This window comes from Sus scrofa, chromosome 17 (assembly GCF_000003025.6).
Source record: "Sus scrofa isolate TJ Tabasco breed Duroc chromosome 17, Sscrofa11.1, whole genome shotgun sequence".
Lineage (NCBI taxonomy): Eukaryota > Metazoa > Chordata > Mammalia > Artiodactyla > Suidae > Sus > Sus scrofa.
In genome coordinates this window covers 9,934,197-9,955,643 of record NC_010459.5, presented here as the reverse complement: position 1 = coordinate 9,955,643, position 21,447 = coordinate 9,934,197, and the positions used below count along the sequence as shown (strand labels likewise).

The 21,447-nt window shown below is 41.2% G+C and overlaps 1 protein-coding gene across 1 annotated transcript in view; it reads left to right on the top strand.

Annotated features, from left to right (window-relative positions):
* ZMAT4 (zinc finger matrin-type 4) overlaps nt 1–21,447 on the top strand; it is a 406,389-nt gene that overhangs the window by 240,575 nt on the left and 144,367 nt on the right. The window contains exon 5 of the mRNA XM_021077599.1: nt 20,725–20,952. Within this exon, the coding sequence (XP_020933258.1) occupies nt 20,725–20,952 (228 nt within the window). The remainder of the gene's footprint in view (nt 1–20,724; nt 20,953–21,447) is intronic.

The following is a 21,447-nucleotide window of genomic DNA, read 5'->3' as shown; positions in this document are numbered from 1 at the left end:
ATGGTGATGCCTGCTCCTTATGACCAGCAGTGACCTTCTGCAAAAAATGTGTGCTTGGTTACATGTACTTCCCTCCACCAAAATCGTTTATATTCTGACCTTCCCCCATCTGGGGAGCAGCATCTCAGAGCTCTCTGAAATGCTGCTTCCCAGGCTAGAGTCCTCATTTTGTTCCAAAGAAAACCTAACTCACACACACACACACACAAAGAATGTCTCTCAATAAGAAAAAATTTGAAGCTAAAAAAAAAAGGGATTCCTCGTTTGTAGGAGCAGTGAACAGTGTAGGGAAAGGAACAGACAAGCAGCAATCTTATCCACTCTTGTCTCATGTGCAGGTATGTTTATGGTCTGTTCCTCTTCTGAAATCGTGTTGCTTTTCTTCTTTTTGCCTTGTTTCCTGTTGAAAATGAGCGAGACAAGGCTTCAGAACTTTTCCATAAATTTCTATGGCAGATACTGAATCGCTTCTTTGAGCTCCCTGTTGAATGAATAAAGATCTCGGTATTCTGGCTCGGTTTGAAAGTTACATAAATTCACATTTTGAGTAATATATGCGTTTCAGGTGCAATCCGCGCCTCATATTTGCATAGAAAGTTTTATCCACCACAGCAGTTCTATCATCCGAATCAGATTATTTGGTTTGCCTGCCGTAACCTGTCCTGATACTTGTCTTAATAGATGCAAACAACACTTTTTCAGACAGGCAGAGCTTCATAGTGGTGCATTTTCTTTTAAATTAGGAAAGCTGGCATGTTCTAAGGCATTGTCTGCAGATCAGTGCATTTGTTCCGATGATGCCTTTGGCTTTTGGAATGCTTATAAATACAGCAAGTAGCAGATTTGCAGATTGCAGAGCTGGAAGGGCACCAATCATTATTTCAATCACCTCATTCTTCTGATGAGGACACTGAGACCTAGAGAGGTGAAATTATTTGCCCAGGGAGATACAACTGGTTGCTGGCAAAGAGGCGTCTCTTCTCTTGCAATGGTCTTTCCCTGCTGTCACAGTCTCGGGGGAAACCCCACCCATCAGGCCACTGACTGCTCTACAGGGAGTGAGGCTTAAATGCATCAGCAGTGGGAGGGGAGCCAAATTGTTTTGGCCAGGTTTTCATACACTGGATTATAGGAGGCTTGCTTGGAGCAATGATTAGATCCAGGCTACTATCTTTTTATTTTATATTTGATGACCAATAAAGTGAAAGATCAGTGACTGGGTAGAATTAAAGCTCTTAATAGTGAGGCTACCTCCTACGTGATTCTCACAAATCTTTTTAAATACTGTAAACTTACTTTTCTCTTCCAGGCAATCAAACGGTTGTGTAAGATAGTTGATGACTTCCGCAGCTTTTATCATGGAGCTATCCCTTTATTCCAGAAACTGTTCTTTGACACCTTTTTTAGGAAGGCATACAGTAGAACAATAAAATAATCAATTTCCTGTGCTCACTCTGAGATTGTCAGTAGGATACAAGGTCAGGACTTGGCATCCACATGCAGAATTCATTACTGTTCAGAAAACATTGTGAGTGAGAGCTCTTCTGGCAAAAACTTCTTCTTCTTCTTCTTCTTTTTTTTTTTTTTTGGTCTTTTTAAGGCTCAACAAGGGGCCTATATGAAGCTCCCAGGCTAGGGGTCAAATTGGAGCTGCAGCTACTGGCCTACACCACAGCCACAGCAACGCAGCATCTGAGCCGCATCTGCGGCCTACACCACAGCTCATGGCAATGCTGGATCCTTAACCCACTGAGCGAAGCCAGGGATTGAACCCACATCCTCATGGATACTAGTCAGGTTCATAACCCACTGGGCCATGGTGGGAACTCCCCTGGCAACAACTTTTAAATCATTGACTAAAGATGAGAACCCTAAAACTATCTAGTTTATGAAATGGAGAAGGCCCTTGTAGAGTTAGGATTCTACCTGAAATAACAGGTAGTAAACGTCCCAAACCGTATTCAAATCCTCTGAAATATCTCTGCATTTTAAACATCTGCCTCAAAAGTCTTGCCTGACAATTTGGTTTCTTTAGTAATCATTTGTAGTAAATATGAATCACTGGATAGCACTCGAATGGAGTACATATTCTATTTCTTTATATTTTAAAAAATTTGTTTTTTTATTTTATTTTATTTTGTTTTATTATTTTGTTTTTTATTTGATTTGATTTGATTTGTTTTATTTGTTTTATTATTTTATTTTATTTGTTTTTTTATTTTATTATTTTATTTTATTTTTTCCACACCCATGGCATATAGAAGCTCCCAGGCTAGGAGTCAAATCAAGCTGCAGCTGCCAGCCTACACCATAGCTCATGGCAATGCCGGATCCCCAACCCCCTGAGTGAGGCCAGGGATCGAACTCGCATCCTCATGGATATTTGTTGGAGTTGTTGCCACTCCACCATAGTGGGAACTCCCTAAAATTAATTAATTAATTTTTTAAATTAATTGTTTATTATTTTTATTTTTATTTTGTCTTTTTGCCTTTTCTAGGGCCGCTCCTGTGGCATATGGAGATTCCCAGGCTAGGGGTCCAATTGGAGCTGTAGCTGCCAGCCTACGCCAGAGCCACAGCAACACGGGATCCTTAACCCAATGAACAAGGCCAGGGATCGAACCCAAAACCTCATGGTTCCTAGTTGGATTCGTTAACCCCTGAGCCACGACGGAAACTCCTAAAAGTAATTTTTTAATTAAAGTATAGTTGATTTACAATGTTGTGACAATTCCTGCTGTATAGCAAAGTCACCCAGTCATACACACACACACACACACACACACACACACACACACCCACCCATTCCTTTTTTAATATTATCTTCCGTCATGATCTGTCCTCGGATATAGTTCCATGTGCTGTGCAGCAGGACCTCATTGCTCATCCATTCTAAATGAAACAGTTTGCATCTACTAACCCCAAACTCCCAGTCTCTCCCATTCCCTCCCCCTCCCCTTTGGCAACCACAGATTTGTTCTCTATGTTTGTGAGTTTGTTTCTGTTCTGTAGATAGAGTCATTTGTGCCATATTTTAGATCCCACATCTAAGTGATATCATATGGCATTTGTATTTCTCTGTCTGACTTATTTCATTTAGTATGAGAATCTCTAGTTGCATCTGTGTTTCTGCAAATGGCATTATTTTGTTCTTTTTTTTTTAATCAATTTAAATTACTTCTGTCCTTGAGCCTTGAAGCATTGTGAGAAGGCCAGTCTTGGACCTTCTTTGAGGTACCTGCTTGGTCTTTAGGACAACACAGGGGACTAGAAGCATGTGTGTACCCTCAAAGTAATCTGCTCGCCTATGGGCTCTGCCTACTTTCTTATCACCCAGGTTCAAGGGGAAGGGCTTCCTCAGAGGTGGGTCTCACATACCTTTCTCCCTGTGCAGCCTGGCGTATTCCTCCAGGTCAGTGACTCGTTGATGGTTTCATCCCCTTTGTACCAATGGAAGCTATGGAAGAGGAGGCTATGGCCCCATTATGAACATTCTTGTAGGGCTGGGGCCCAGGGGGTCTTGCCACCTTGGACACAAAGGCTTCTATCCATATTACAACCCTCTTTTTTTTTCCTAGTTCCTAAGTAGCAGTTCCTTTCCTGACATCAGACACCTCCCTCTGACACCCAGAGCCCTTTGCTTCTCAGACAGCCCAGAATAAACACATTCGTTCCTTCTCTCCTAGGGGTGGGGAAAACTTTCCATGAAGTGAGTCTATAGGCAAACAGAATGTTTGCCCCCGTTATTCCACCATGGAAACTGTCGTGTGACCCAGACACCAAGCAAGTTTCCTTATCTGAAAACAGAAAGATGGAGTTTCATGCTTTCTGATGCTATGGTCAGCCTTCAGAGAAGCTGCTTGTCTTGCCTAGGATTTCCTGCTTAGTGATTCTCTTGAATGGTCTGTTGATAATTCATTAGCTATGGCTTCAGTTGCACATAAAGCCAGTTAGGCAATTGAGAAGATGTTGGCCATTTTGAGACAGCATGAATTGCAACCATTCTTAGAGTTAGTGATGCTAGCTAAAGACAGGACCCGAGAATTCCAAGTGCAGCCCTCAATACTGGAAGATACCAAGTCTTTGGAAGCTCGGAGCCCCCAGTCATGGAAGGCTTGATGGCTGCTTTGTCCCACTTACCCGAGGACACTGGGGTTAAGGGCCTCTTCATGAACTCTCACTGTAATTACATCTTGATGAGTGTGAAGTGCTGATCATTAATATCTTCATTTGGCTTTTCAGTCAATAGAGCAGATGAAATACTCATACCTGGACGTTCATTTTCAGTTATTTAGTAAAGCCAATGGATCAAATGCTGATGGGCAAGGGAGGCAAAAACTAACTCCGACAACGGTTTCATTGATCTTTCTTCACACCCAGGGGAGGTGATTTTTAGTCCCGATAAATCAGAGAGTAACTTTCTCTCTGACTTATCTGGACTAAAAATCAGCTGATGAACCCTGATGGTTTAATATTCAAGAAAGTTGTTGTTGTTGCTGTTTTTAATGGTATAGTTTAACCGGAGATTCAAATACAAAATGAGTCATACCTCGAAATTCACAGAATCTGGACTTAGCATCTTATTCATCTATCTCTTTTTGGTAAGATTCCATTTCATTCTATGTCCCATCATGTAGTGTGGCTTCAGTGCTCTCTAGCCCCCACCCCTGGGTAATGACAATATTCACGTTTTGCAAAGCTCACTCGGGTACCCATCCCAAAGCCAGGGAGCATGCTTCACATCAAGCTTAAGGGAGCCCTTAAGCTACTTCTCTTCCAAAGATCCATTGGTCCAGACTTAGTCTCTTTCCCTTTGTAGAAGCTTTGGAAGACAGCTGGACGTCTGTCCAAATACCATAATCCTCTCTGTGTCTCATGAATTATTAAGTTATACTTCAGCCTCGCTTCTTCTGGCCAAGCCATTCCAAATCCTTTAACTACGACTCAGACCCCTTTCATCCTCAAGCCAGTCCTCTGGCACTTATGTCCACTTCTCATTATTCTACACCAAGCACTGCTTACTGTTTGTAACCGGAAACTTATAAGTGAATATTTCACTACCACTAAATGAACTTTTCTGACTTACGCTTACCCAACACTGCCTTCCTCATGCTCGCTATGTTTCCAGTGTTTGCGGGGCCAGCCTCTGAACTATCTTGCCAGAACTAAAGTTAGCCCAGGGCAGTGGAAAACCATGGAACTGGAATTAAAAGATCTGTGTTCCAGTCTTAGTTTCCTCTGTGACCGGGATGCTTGGGAACAAACATTTACCAAGCAGATACTTTGAATCCGCACAACAACCCTATGAAGTTGAACCATTAGTCCCATTATATTGCATATTTCAGAACCCCATCCAGGAGTTCCCTGTTGGGTCAGTGGGTTAAGGATCCAGGATTGTTGCTTCTGTGGCTTTGGTTACAACTGTGGCACAGGTTCAATCCCTGGCCTGGGAACATTTGCATGCCACAGGCTTGGCCCAATACAAAACCAAAAAAATAAAAAACCTGTCCTGCCTTGTGGTTATGTAACCAAATCCAGGCTTGGCTTCTCATCACTCATAGGCCAATAATTTGAGAGGCAAGTTTCGGTAGAAAGGAAAGATGCTTTAATCAGAAAAGCTGGCAATCTGGGGACAAGCTGGACTCACATCCAGAAACCCACTCCAAAGATTCTGCTCAACCATGATTTTTTTTTCTTGGCTATGGATGGAAGTTCCCAGGCCAGGGATCGAATCTGAGCCACAGCTGAGACCTGTGCCACAGCTGGAATCTGTGCCACAGCTGCAGCCACACCAGATCCTTAACCCACTCTGCTAGGCTGGGGATCAAACTGGCTCCTCCACAGAGAAAGGCCGGATCATTAACCCACTGCACCATGGCAGGAACTCCTGAGCCATGATGGTTTTTAAAGGGAAGAAAGCAGAGGGAAGAATCCCAGTGAATCATTGAGGCAGGAGGTTGAGATCCCTTCAGATGCAGGGAAGCTGGTCCTCCCTTCAGATGTTATCTTGCTGACCTAATCTGCCTGTAGGATTGCTTAGGGGGGCAACCGGGGCTAGAGAGCTAGTCTTACTTCTTTTTGTCTAGGCAAAGAATTGACATGATAGACAAAGCATGGTGTGCATTCAGGAGAGCCTAGATCTGGAGCAAGTTTTAATTGCTTAGTGATATCATTCCTGTAATTAGGCTCTTTTAAGGTTAGAGGGGACTAGAAATGGGTAAACAGGAAATGGGGCAACATAGTTGCTTTCAGTTGGATTTCCTTTAGAAACTATGTGATTTTTTTTCTATTCCCATTATCCCTTTCAATTTTTTCAAGAAAGCACAAAGACTTCTGTAGAATTAATGCAACATAAAGAAATATTTCTCAAATCATTTTAGAATTTATTAAATAAGAATATTGTTGGAGTTCCCTGGTGGCTTAGTGGTTAAGGATCTTGTGTTGTCACTGCAGTGGCTGTGGCACAAGTTCTATCCCTGGCCCTGGAACTTCCACATGCCACGGATGTGGCCCCAAAAAACCCATAAGAAACCTGTCAATTTGAACAGAGGAGAAAAGGAAGTTTATTAAAAAAATAATATCTACAGGAAAACAGCCAGGAAGGGTCTAGTGCGTGTTAATGCCTCTCCTCTGACAGGAAGGGTTCTCTCTCATGAACTCCCTTTCGGCTGTGTATGCCTGACAACAAAGTGTGCAATTTGTGGTCAAAGCCAGAGTTAAATAGGAGTTCCCGTCGTGGCGCAGTGGTTAACGAATCCGACTAGGAACCATGAGGTTGCGGGTTCGATCCCTGGCCTGGCTCAGTGGGTTAAGGATCTGGCGTTTGCCGTGAGCTGTGGTGTAGGTTGCAGACATGGCTCAGATCCCGTGTTGCTGTGGCTCTGGTGTAGGCCGGCGGCTACAGCTCCGATTGGACCCCTAGCCTGGGAATCTCCATATGCCACAGGAAGCAGCCCTAGAAAAAGGCAAAAAGACAAAAAAAAAAAAAAAAAAGCCAGAATTAAATGAATGCTTACAGATGCTACATCTAAACAATTCAGGCTCTGAGTAGGCTCCTGCTTCCCCAAAGACTGAATCACCTCATGAGTTTCTAACATTTATCTTCAAGGTCTTATCTAGTCTCACATCTCTCTCTTATTAACAATTGTCCTCGACCCACCAACCTCACTGCTTAGTAGGTGAAGCAGTGGTGTCAGGCCATGGGCCTTAAACTCTTAGGGGCTGGAGAACCTTCTTGCTTTAGTCTTTATTCTTCCGGATTCTCTTGATCCAAGTGTTGGGGGGGGGGTGCCTTGCAGTAGCCTCCATCTGTGTCATAATCTCTAACGTCCAGAAGTTCTTGGGTGGCTTTGAAGTCCTGTAGTCTTACATAACTGACTCCCCAAAGCACCAAACCTTCAGACTTAGCAGTTTCCAAATGGCTGTTAATATAAAATACTTCATTTCTAGATTATTTGGATTTACCAGATAGATGCATGCAAAATACATACAGAACTAATATTCATAGTTTTAAATACAAGGCAGAGGCAATTTGCATAACGTGCATAACTTATTAAGGTCAGGGTTGCCTTTAGGAATGTGGGCTGAGGGTAACTCAAGCTGAGTGTGAATAGAGAGGTGAGGTGATCCCTCTGCGGGCGTGAGGGATGCTGGCTAAGAATCTAGAAGAAAAGGTCGATGCCTGTTGTATTCAGGGGACGGTATCCACACTAATCTTCCTAAATTTACTTTTAAAGTTTCAGCTGTCTTCCAGTGCCAGGCCAAAAGGCCACCCTTGCTCCCTGTCTTCGTCTCAACTCAGCCTGTACTTTATCTCTGCTGTGCTTCTGGCACTGATCACTTTTCTCATCTTTGAATCCTCTATAAATATTCATGAGAGGTAAGAAACTAGGCGGGAAGCTGACTCCCGGTTGAATAGCTGATGCTGCTGGGTGAGTAAATCATTCTCACCCTTGAGTGTGGAGTATGGATTAGGTGATGCCAGGAATGATGGCAGAATGTAAAGACCATCTGCTAGGATCCCTTCCTAGGAGTCTGCCCACCGGCCCTCCCCGCCCTCCTCACAAAACCTTCTGTGATCCGGGTCATGCCCTCCCACCCACCACTCTGAGGATGGCACCTGCTCGGGGCAGGCATGGGGAGGCGCTAGATCAAGAGTCCCTCTCAGGATGCTGGCTCTGCCTCTTGTCTGAGGTTCCAGAGGAGAGCCACTTCCAGCCATGCCCCATTAGCAGCTCACTCATTCTTGCTCAAGCACTAAGCAGAGAATACAGTGTGATGATGTCATAATTCTTAAAGCCCCAACAACTTCATGAGTATTTATGTCATCGTGATGTAGCAGCCATCTGAAAAAATAATACACATGTATTAGAAGAAGTTTTAATTTTGTCCTTTATCCTTAAATAACCACACTGAATAATGGGTGTGTTTGTCTACCAGGCACTTCTCAAATCTTAGCCTGGACTTGATTTCCTGTTCCTGTTGATTGGGTGGCAGGATGGGAGGTCCAAGCAACTGCCCCAAATCCAGCTTCATAGGAATATGAACTCGTTGGAAGGATTGTCATATTTCATGCTGAAACTGTGACCCACCTGGAAATAGTGGTCCCTTCGATGGATTCACTATGCTTTCCCAGGCTTTCATTTTATTTTTAAAATTTTATTTATATTTTTATGGCTGTACCCATGGTATATGGAAGTTCCCAGGTTAGGGGTTGAATTGGAGCTGCAGCTGCCAACCTATGCCACAGCCACAGAAACATCACATCCAAGCCACATTTGCAACCTACATCACAGCTCATGGCAGCGCCATATCCTTAACCCACTGAGAGAGGCCAGGGATCGAACCTGCATCCTTGTGGATATTAGTTAGGTTCTTAGCCCACTGAGCCACAATAGCAACTTCGCTTTTACGGGATCTTATGGGGTCTTTTGTGTGTCCACTGCATCCTCCCAGGGCACCTCTGCACAGAGTTGGAGAACTGGGACCCTCACTGAACATTTTAAGACTGAACACAGGAAGTAAAGTACCTTAATTGAATAGTGTTTGGAAGTTCCTGTGGTGGTGGTGGTGCAGAGGGTTAAGAATCCAACTGAAGCGGCTCAGGTCACTTTGAAGGCATGGGTTCAATCCCCAGCCTGGCACAACGGGTTAAAGGAAGTGGGTTAAAGGATCCTATGTTGCTGCAGCTGTTGTAGGTCACATATTTGTAGGTCACAGCTGTGGCTAGGATTCAATCTCTGGCCTGGGAACTTCCATTTGCTGCAGGTGCATCCATTAAAAAGAAAATTGAGGAGTTCCCATTGTGGCCCAGCAGGTAACAAACCAGACTAGTATCCATGAGGATGTGGGTTCGATCCCTGGCCTTGCTTAGTGGGTTCAGGAGCTGGCATTGCCATGAGCTGTGGTGTAGGTCAAAGATGTGGCTCTGATCCTGAGTTGCTGTGGCTGTGGTGTAGGTTGGCAGCTCTGATTCAGCCCCTAGCCTGGGAACTTCCATATGCTGAGGGTGTGGCCCTAAAAAGCAAAAAAAAAAAAAAAAAAAAAATTGAGTAATGTTTGAAGACCAAATGCTGTGACTATAGTGTACCCATCATGTAGTAGCTTTTTAAAATCAGTTTGGACAGAGGATGCTGCCACAACATCCTAGCAGAAGGTCCTAAAGTAAAACCATGATTCCTTCTCTTACTTAGTTTAATGGAGAAGAGACTGTTTCCTCATTTCACGAGTCTTGATTTAACATGCACTGGTTCTGGGCACCTGGGGTACATCAGCAGACAAAATAGATATAGATTCTGTCCTCATGGAACTTATATTCTCTCCCTCTGCTTTAAATGCAGAGGAGAATGTGAAGGATTTCCCATTGTGTCTCAGTGGTAATGAACCCAACTAGTATCCAATAGGATGTGGGTTCAATCCCTGGCTCTGCTCATGAGGCTAAGCTTCCACTGTTGCCGTGAGCTGTGGTGTAGGTCACAGATGCGGCTCAGATCCTGCATTGCTGTGGCTGTGGTGTAGGCCAGCGGCTGCAGCTCTGATTCAACCCCTAGCCTGGGAACTTTCATGTACCTTGGGTATGGCCCTAAAAAGGAAAAAAAAAAAAAAAAAAAAAAAAAAAGGATGTGAAGTATGGCAGCCTTAGGGTTCTTTTGCCAAATAGCATGAGAAAGTTACAAAAGGACTTTTATTTTCTATGAAGTTCTATTTAATGACTTGTTTTCAAAGATTAGGGTACTGCAGGAAACAAGCATACTTATGGAGAACCTACCTAATCAGTGACTGAACCAGAGGGAATTATTCTATATTAATGAAAATCAATGATCTATAAATGCGATATTAATGAAGATGGATGTTGCATGTGGTATGGGCGAGAAAGCAATTCCTGCTAATAGGCTGATTATGCTTAGATGGTTGGTACAAAATTGAATTGGAATGATGGTGCTGATAAGTCATGCTCACCATTGTTTATTCTCAGGAAGTGTTGACTAGCATATCTTTTGGAACATGGGATATTTCGCAGTGTTCTTTAATTTCCTTCATGGCATCGCAGAAATAGCCCATGGAATTTTCTGTCTTAAAGCCTCAGATAGAAGTGTGCACTTTGAAACGTATCAGACGAGAAAAAATAGAAAAGCTTCATTTCAACTAAATTATTAGAGCCATTTCAGGATTGGCTGTAGTGGGAAAGGAGTTGCCCTGTATCTTTTGGAGAAATAGGAGAAGCTGGGGCTTTTACATCATAATCTGACTGGGCTAGCTTTCTTCCAACATATCCCCTCCAACCCAATCAAAAATAAATTAATAAGTATAGTACAGGGAACTCTACTCAATATTCTGCAATAACTGGGGTTCTCGCTCTGGCTCAGCGGGTTAGGAACCGGACAGGGTGTCTGTGAGGATACGGGTTTGATCCCTGGCCTTGCAGGTTGGTTAATGATCCTACGTTGCCACAAGCTGCAGTGGAGGTCACGGATGCAGCTCAGATTTGCTGTGGATGTTGTTGTGGCTTGTGGAATCCGCTGGCAGCTGCAGCTCCAAATTGACCCTTAGCCTGGGAACTTCCATATGCTGCAGGTGCAGTCCTAAAAAGAAAAAAAAAAATCTGTGATAACCTATATAAGAGAAGAATCTGAAAGATAATAGATATATGTATAACTGACTCACTTTGCTGCACACCTGAAACTAACCCAACATTGTAAGTCAACTATACTCCAATGTAAAATAAAAATTAAATTAAATTGAAAAAAATTAATAAATAAGTTAGTGCAAATAAAACTCCTGAGATTTAATGTATGACCTGGTTGTGGCACCAAAAGTCCCCTAGGCAGTGTTTTCTAGATTTTGCACTAGAACAAGTTAGCAAGAAATGTAGCTTCTATAATAAAGACAAAAAATAGAAGTATTTTATCCTGCATCAAAGAGTGTATATCCATGGATGTAAAACACATCACCCATAATCCATAACTTAAAAATAGCCATTGCTAAGATTTTTATTTATAGCCCTCTAGTCTTTATACATAGATTTATATGTCTATGTATATAATTTAATAAGAACTTTGGTTGGCATTCCACATATGACATCCATCTTTTAGTCTATATTATATCCTGAACATTTCTCCAGGTCACTGAATATTTTTTCTAAGAATTTTTTTTCTTCTTACAGTTGCACCTGCCACATAGAGAAGTTCCCAAGCTAAGTGTCTAATCAGAGCTGCAGCTGCCCGCCTATGCCACAGCCACAGCAACCCTGGATCACTGGATCCATAACTTACTGAGCGAGGCCAGGGATCAAACCCACATCCTCACAGACACTGGGTCGGGTTCTTAATCCACTGAGCCACAATGGGAACTCCTAAAACATGGTTTTGATTGCTGCGTGGTATTTCAGAGTATAGAGAGCCATCATTTACTTCATCCATCCAAGCCACTTGCAAACATCTAACTCATTTTCAATCTTATAAAGTAAGTTTAATGAAACCATCAAAGATTTTAAATGTGGCTTTCATAAGCCATTTATTAAAACAAGAAACTCTCCTGAGTTGATATTAACTGAAATTTACCAGGCTTTCTCTTCATTTATTCATCACATGTTCATTGACCATTTACCATCTACAAGGGAGGCGCCATCCTCTGTGAGTGGTACAAAGGAATTCTACATTTTGAGCTCCAACTTTGCACAGTTTGCATTAAATTGAGGTGTTTATCTGAAGAAGAGGCTGGACTGCCAGTGTGTACTGACAGCCGCCACCTCAGCCAGCAGGAAATGGTCCAGTCAGATATAACTGTCAACAGCATGTACAAAAAAAGAGTGATACTTGCTGGAGTTCCCGTTGTGATGCAGTGGAAACAAATCCAACCGGTATCCATGAGGATGCGCGTTTGAACCCTGGCATCACTCAGTGAGTTAAGGATCTGGTATTACTGTGAGCTGCAGTGTAGGTCGTAGATGCAGCTCAGATTTGGTGTTGCTGTGGTGTAGGCTGGGAGCTGAAGCTCCGGTTTGACTCCTAGCCTGCAAATTTCCATATGCTGCTGGTGCAACGCTAAAAAGCAAAAAAAAAAAAAAAAAAAAAAAAAAAGATAGTTGCTGAAGAATTCCTACGGTCATTAATTTGATTTAGAATAGGGGGGGAAATAGAGAAAGAAAGAAAGGAGCTGGAAATCAGAAAAATTATTTTAGAGAAAAGGCAGATTTCCACATGATCCCTGCTGAGAACAGATGTTGAAGCTCTGACTCTACAGTTAATCTGTATGTTTATTTGGCCTATTGCTTCCTTGGCGTCACTGGGAACTAGTTGACACTGAAAAATGGTGCTGATCCTCAAGTCAGAAGATCTGGTCTTTGCTATTTCCCTTGCTGATTATTAATTAGGGGCCCTACGATGGTTGATTTATCTTCCTGAGCTTCAAGCTGCAGCATTAGTCAAACCAGATTTGGTGACAATGTAAATTAAAATATATATATACAGGAGTTCCTGTTGTGGCTCAGTGCGTTGGGAACTCGATGTCGTCACACGATGCAGGTTTGATCGCTGCCCTTGCTCTTGGCTTAAGGATTCTGCGTTGCCACAAGCTGCAGTGTAGGGTGTGGATGCAGCTCAGATCTGGTGTTGTTTGGCCATGGCGTAGGCTCAGCTGCAGCCCCAATTTGACCCCTAGCCTGGGAATTTCCATATGCTGCAGGTGCAGCTGTCAAGAGAAAAAAAAATACACAGAACAGACATTATAGAATAAACTGAATAATGTCACAAAACATGGAAGAATTAGTATTTTGAATAAGATCCCTTAGGTGAGAAAACCACAGACATTTTTGGGGAATATATTACGGACTTTTATTTTACTTTATAAATATTTATTTCCATATAATTTAAAGGTTGCTTTCCTTTTAGTTATTACAAAATATTGGCTACGTTCCGCATGTTGTACAATACATCCTTGTCACCTATCTACACACAACAGTTTGTACCTCCCCCTTCCCCATCCCTATATTCCCTCCTCTGCCTCCCAACCGGTAACCACTGGTTTGTTCTCTGTATCTCTGAGTCTGTTTCTTTTTGACTATATTCACTAGTTTGTGTTATTTTTTTAGATTCCACACATAAGTGATACCATACTGTATTTGTCTTTCTCTGTCTGACTTATTCCACCTAGCATAACACCCTCTGAATCCATCCATGTTGGAGTTCCCTTGTGGCAAAACAGAATAAGGATCAGGCATTGTCACTGCAGTGGCTAGAATCACTGCTGTGGTATGGGTTCAGTTCCTGGCCTGGGAACTTCTGCATGCTGCAGATGTGGCCAAAACCAAACAAAGGAACAAACAAACCCAAGTCTATCCATATTACTGCAAAATTTCCTTCTTTTTACGGCTGAGTAATATTCCATTGTATATACGTACCACCTCTTATTTATCCGTTCATTTATTGATGGACACTTAGGTTGCCTCCATATCTTGACAGTTGTAAATGGTGCTTCTAGGAACACTGGGGTGCATGAGTCTTTGTGAGTTGTAGAAAACCACACACTTTAAAACGATTCCATTTATGGAACTGTTTCCAAAGCCCCCAAATCCTTTGTGAGAATGAATGAAAGAGGGAGTGAGTAAAGGACAGAAGGAGGAAGAAAGAAGAAGGGAGAGGAGACAGAGAGAGAAAGAGAGGGGAGAGAGAGAGAGTAGGAGACAGGAGATATTAGTGAAAGCCCCATACTTGGGGGTTTGGAGGCATATTTATTTCTTTCTCTTTTGGTCACCCCACAGCATACGAAGTTCCTGGGCCAGGGATCAGATCTGGATTTTTTAACCTATTGCGCCAAGCTGGGGATGAACCTTGCATCTTGGTGCCGCAGAGATGCTGCCAAGCCCATTGTGCCACATCGGGAATTCCTTTATTTATTTATTTTTCTTTTTTGGGGACACCCACTTGTTGATCTCACAAGTAAACCTTTAAGATACATCAGTGGGTCCTCTCTGCTTGGTTGAACAAACAGCTGCTCTAGTCTCCTGAACAATTCTTTCCAACTTTTTCCTAATTCCTTTCTCCAGTGGGATTTTAAATCAGGTCTGATCCCAGAAGCGAGGGTGACCAGCTTATCTTAGGGTGCCTTGAACATTCCCTGTTTCAGCACTGAAAGCGCCACATCCTGGGAAGGCTCTTAGTTCCAGGCTCCCCAGAACATTTGGTACCATGCCAGAAGCTGGGGTGAGGGTTTGGCTGCTGTGACAAATGCATCCTAGTAAATGGCTTCCTGTTTGAGAATAAAATTTCTAGGGTGAGAGGCATAATTTGTAGTCTCTGAAACATATAGAGATAACCATGTCAGAGATTTGCCAAAGGTCACTGAGTTCAGTGGTGGTGGAGCCCAAGCCAACCTTGACTTCCAATTTGGATTCAGAGCCGTTTGTCTTCCCTTCAGGCTACTACCCTGGTTTGTCTTTATAGGTAACAGAAACTGGGTTGTGATTGGTGAAGACATTTGGAAACAAAGGCATAAGAAAAATTAAACTTTGGGGCTGTCCCTGGATATTAGAATTATTAAAGGGGAGAAGCTACAATGCAGATGCAGCATCAAGCTACTTTCTATGTGCAAGATAAGATTATCGTCTTTGATGGATCTTCTCTTGTGCCTTGCTCCTGCCAGAATGTGGTATATGAGGTATCAATTGATGAAATCAAATCTTGAATATTTTTTTAGGGCCCAGTTTATTTTTTTAATTTATTGTTAGCTTCTTCTTCTTCTTCTTTATTTTAGGGATGCACCTGCGTCATTTGGAAGATCCCAGGCTAGGGGTCAAATTGGAGCTGTAGCTGGCAGCCTACACCACACCCACAGCAATGCCAGATCTGAGCCGTGTCCATGTCTGTGACCCACACCACAGCTCATGGCAATGCCAGATCCTTAGCCCATGGAGCAAGGCCAGGGATCGAACTTGCACACTAGTCAGTTTTGTTATCTCAAGCCATGATGGGAATTCCATGGGCCCAGTTTAGAGACAAGTAAATTATGCTTCAAGAATCAACATTCATTCAGGCTACAAACATGTGATATGTTTTCCATTTCTGTGAAAAACAATAGGTAGCTATAAATCCTCAGAGACTGATAAGGATGCAGAAAACTTTGGAAGATCCAGTGTCCTTCAGAAAAGTGAATCAAAGTTCTTTTGCATACAGGCCAACTGCATATTTGTTGCTTTTCTGAGTATTTCTAAGTCATAGAAGCACATTCTGGGTTGCTGCCAGGTTATTTCAGCCCCTGTTGGAGTTTTATCGTCATATGCTGATGTATTAATGCTTCTAGCAATGAGGCTTTTAAGAGACTTCTTATTTCCCTAAGTCCCTGTAGAAATAATGCCGTTAGGTATTATCCAAGTTAGCTAAAACTTCCCTATCTGATGAAATCTCTAGGTAGGTAGGAAAAGGCTCTCTAAATATTGTGATAATACAGGCATTTCCTGAATTAAAATGCTATTCAGCTAGAATTTCTCTATCATTTATTTATTTTTATCAAGGTAATTAACTGTGTTTCAGGTATACAGCATAGTGATGCAGTGTTTTTGAAGATTATATTCCATTGTAGCTCATTATAAAACCCTGGGTATTATCTAGTTTATGGGTGGTAGTTTGTATCTGTTAATCCCATATCCTTAATTTTCCCTCCTGCCTCCTCTCCCCTTTGGGAACTACAAATTTGTTTTCTGCTCCTCTTAGCCTATTTTGCATAAACATTCATTTGTATTATTTAATTCCACATATAAATGATATATAATATTTGTCTTTCTCAATCTGAGTGACTTCCCTAAGTATAATATTCTCTAGTACCACCCATGTTGCTGCAAATGGCAAAAAAATCATTCTTTTTATGCCTGAGTAATATTCATGTACACACATGCATATACGTGCACACACGCATGCACACACACATATTCCACATTTGTTGGTGGGCACTTAGGTTGCTTCCGTGCTTTGGCTATTATAAATAATGTTGCTATGAAATAGGGGTTGCATGTATTTTTTCAATTTAGTCTTTTTTTTTTGCCCCTGGATGTATGCCCAGGAGTGGAATTGCTGGATCTTTTTTTTTTTTTTTAAGTTTTTTCAACAACTGCCATAGTTTTCCATAGTGGCTGCACCAATTTGCATTCCCATCCACAGTTTATGAGGTTTCCTTTTCTCTACATCCTCTCCAACATTTGTTATTTATGGACTTTTTGATAATGGCCACTTTGACAGGTGTGAAGTGATACTTCATTATGGTTTTGATTTGCATTTCTCTAATAATTACCAATGTTGAGCATCTTTTCATGTTCCTGTTGGCCATCTATATGTCTTTGGTAAAATCTTTATTCAAGTCTTCTGCCCATTTTTTGATTAGATTGTTTTTGTGATACTGTGTTGTATGAGCTGTTTTGTGTATTTTGGATATTAACCTATTATTGGTGGCATCATTTGCAAAAATTTTCTCCTATCCCACATGTTGTCTTTTCCTTTTGTTTGAAAGACAAACCATCATTCTTTGTGATGGTTTCCTTTGCTGTGTAAAATATTTAACTTTAGGTACTGTTCGCTTATTTTTGCTTTTATTCCTTTTGCTTTGGGAGACTGATCCAAGAAAATATTGCTACAACTTATGTCAAAAATGTTTGACTTGACATTCTTTTCTAGTTCTTCAGTTTAATCTTACATTTAGGTCTTTAAACCATTTCGAGTTTGTTTTTGTATGTGGTGTGGGGAAATATTCTAATTTTCACTGCTTTACATGTGGCTGTGCAGTCTTCCCAACAGCACCTGAAGAGACTCTCTTTTATCCATTGTACATTCTTATCTCTTTTGTCGAATATTAATTATCCTTAAATGTGTGGGTTTATTTCTGAGCTCTCTCTTCTGTTCCCATTGACCTATGTGTCTGTTTTTTGTGCTAATACCATGCTGTTTTGATTATTGTAGCTTTGTAGTATTGTCTGAGAGAGTTGTAGTTCCAGCTTTGTTTTTGTTTTTGTTTTTCCCCCTCAGGATTGCCTTGGTAAATTGGGGCCTTTTGTGGTTCCATATAAATTTTAGGAATATTTATTCTAGCTTAGTGAAAAAAAAAAAAAAAAGATGTCCTAGGCATTTTGATAAGGATTGCATTAAATCTGTAGATTGCTTTTGGTAGTATGGCCATTTTAATAGTATTTATTCTTCTAATTCAAGAACACAGGATAGCTTTCTCTTTCTTGTATCATCTTCAATTTCCATTCTTAAATATATTTTTTGGGAGTTCCCGTCATGGTGCAGTGGTTAACGAATCTAACTAGGAACTATGAGGTTGCGGGTTCGATCCCTGGCCTTGCTCAGTGGGTTAAGGATCTGGCATTGCCATGAACTGTGGTGTAGGTTACAGACGTGGCTTGGATCCCGTGTTGCTGTGGTCCTGGTGAAGGCCGGCGGCTACAGCTCCGATTAGACCCCTAGCCTGGGAACCTCCATATGTCATGGGAAGTGGCCCTAGAAAAGGCAAAAAAAAAAAAAGGAAGACACACACACAAAAAATATATGTGTATTTTTTGGCATACTGGTCTTTCACTTCTTCATTAACTTTTTTCCTAGGTTATTATTATTATTATTATTATTATTATTATTTTGTCTTTTTGTCTTTTCTGGGGCCGTACCCATGGCATATAGAGGTTCCCAGGCTAGGAGTCTAATTGGAGCTGTAGCCACTGGCTTATACAAGAGCCACAGCAATGTCAGATCTGAGCCACGTCTGCGACTACACCACAGGTCATGGCAACACTGAGCAAGGCCAGGGATCAAAGCTGAACACTTAACCCACTGAGCAAGTCCAGGGATCAAACCTGAAACCTCATGGTTCCTAGTTGGATTCCTTAACCACTGAGCCATGATGGGAACTCCATAATTATTTTGATGTGATTTTAAATGGCATTTTTTAAATGCTCTCTTTTTAAATATTTCATTATTAGTGTACAGAAAAACAACAGATTTCTCTATATTAATTTTGTATGCTGCAGCCTGGCTAAATTCATTTATTAGTTCTAATAATTTTGGGGTGGAGGCTCTAGGATTCTCTACATATCATATCATCTGCAAATAGTGACAGCTTTGCCTCTTCTCTTACAATATGGATACCTTGTATTTATTTTTCTTGTCTGATTGCTGTGGTTAGGACTTCTAATGCTATGTTAAATAGAGGCATGAAGAGTGGGCATCTCTGGGAGTTCCTGTCATGGCTCAGCAGTTAATGAACCCAACTAGTATCCATGAGGATGTGGGTTCAATCCCTGGCCTTGCTCAGTGGGTTAAGGATCCTGCATTGCTGTGAGCTGTGGTGGCAGATGTGGCTTGGATCTGGTGTTGCTGTGGCTGTGGTGTAGGCTGGCAGCTGTAACTCTGATTTGACCCTTAACCTGGGAACCTCCATATGCCTCGTGTGGGCCTTAAAAAAAGACAAAAAAAAAAAAAAAAAAAAAGTGGACATCTTTGAATTTAACAGGAAGGCTTTCAGCTTTTCACCATAGAGTATTGTGTTAGCTGTGGGTATATCAGTTACTTAATCTAAAAAATAAAAGTCCACATAAATTATTTGAAATCATGGGCAGTTTACAAGGTAGTTTATTAATTTGTTTTTGATGTTCCAGATCTCAGCTTTTCCTTGGAATGACCCTAATTTTCATGGTTTTGCCAGCTACACTCCACATCACAAAGGCAAAGTAAAAAAAAAAACAAAAAAAACCCAAAAAAACCAAAAAGACAAACACTGCTTGTATTGAATTATGAATAATGGACCATGTGAGAATTTTAAATTTGTTTTCTTCTCCAAAAGATTTGGAGCAGAGTATTTTTCTAAAATTAAGTTGAATCATATGTAAAATACAAAGATGGCTAAGGTCTAGAGAAAAAGAATCCTTTTGCTTATTAAGAAGTATGAAGAGTTCTTAGGGATATTGAAAGGAATATTGGTCTTGGAAAGCAAGAATTTGGTTTGTAGTCTTGCCTTTAGCACAACTAGATATCTAACTTTCAGTAAAGCTTCGGCATCTCTTAAAGTTCATCATCTGAGAAACAGGACAATAATCTGAATCATATGCAAAAGATGAAAGCAACTTATATGTTGTAATGCATTAAAGAAGTTATTTTTATTCTCTGTTAGTAAACTTCTCCAAGTTAGAGTCTTTTTTTCCCCCCCGGACCCAAAATAACTCTAAGCTCATAATAGAATGTGTTAATAGCTGAGGCTGTGCAATCTCAAAATAGTGATAGTGTGTCTTTTCATTTAGATAAGCAACATCTGCTCTATAGTGTTTGTCTTTTTGGTCTTTTATAAATAGTACTGTACTTTAAACATCAATTTTAAAGGTATGGGTTTAAAATAACCTCTCACAATAAACAGAAATAACTGACAATAAAATTAGCACGATTTTGTCAATTGGTACAATCTATGCAACTGAAGGATCTTTTTCCATCACTTTGACAAATACGTTATTTTTCAGTTATTTCCATTTATAACACACAAATGTCTAATTCATTCAGAATCTTTTAAGTCATGAATTTTCAATGTTTACTTCAAGTTTTGGCTTCAGTTTGATTAACAGATCACTCCTTACCTCTAAAAGTTTATTTTTATTGAAAGCCTTTCTTTTGAAGTTCCACAGTGGCTCATCAGTTTAAGGATCTGGTGTTGTCACTGCAGTAGCACAGGTTCAACCGGTGGCCTGGGAACTTCTGCATACTGTGGGTGTGGACAACAAACAAACAAAACATCTTGCTTTCCTCCTAAAGGATGGTCTTCTGAATTGTCAAATGTAACCATCGCATTTTTTTTTCTTTTTAGTATCATACCTGAGACATATGGAAGTTCCCAGGCTTGGGGTCAAAGCAGAGCTATAGCTGCCAGCCTATGCCACAGCCACAGCCACAGCCACAGCAATGTGGGATCCGAGCCGGATCTGTGACCTATACCACAGCTTGCAGCAATCGAACCCACATCCTCATGGATACTAGTTGGGTTCTTAACCCACTGAGCCAAAATGGAAACTCCATGAGGAATTTTTATTTGCATCCTAGCTTCAGTAATGAAGGCTGGCAAAGATCATTTTCCTAACTGCCATCAACTCTTGGATTTTTGAGCTCTAGAATGAATGTGAGGCTTTTGCATCTTCAGATATTGAGGACAGGTACCCTCAAGAAGGGGACTAACCTGGTTTGTGTTTCTCTCTGGTTTCCTTCTCAGCTACACCTCTGAGCTCACTTAAACCTCCGAGGGTGGACACTGCTCCAGTGGTCTCATCGCCCTATCAAAGAAGAGATTCCGACAGATACTGTGGGCTCTGTGCAGCCTGGTTTAACAATCCTCTGATGGCCCAGCAGCATTATGATGGCAAGAAACACAAAAAGAATGCAGCGAGAGTTGCTTTACTAGAACAGCTTGGGACAACTCTGGACATGGGGGAACTAAGAGGTAAGAAAAAAGTCTTCTAATTTTTGCTCCAGAAATGGGCTTTCAGAGAAAGGACTGTGTTGTCCCAAATTGGAATGATTCTCTTTTGATTTCTAAGGAAAAATCTAGGTTTATCCAAAAGAAATAGAAGAAAAAGGAAATCAATAGAAAACAAATTCTTGTCATCTCCTTTTCTGTGGAGTATTTGTTATTGCCATGTTTTCATGGACTACTTTTCAGGTCACAGACACCCATCCATGAACCAGATTTTTCCTTTCTGCTTTATCTTTAAACACCCTCTTGAACACATGCTTTGTACATAAGCAATATGAGACCAAGGCAAAAAAGGCCAAATAGCATTCTCTTAATTTTAAACTTAGATGCTTTTATGAATTCAGCCACAACAGGGCAACACATTGGTTCTATTTCATGGCTTAAAGTAAGCCGAAGGACCTTTAATGGGTATATCTAGGAAGCTGAGTAAACAGCCCTGTGGGCCACAGTAGCATCAATGCC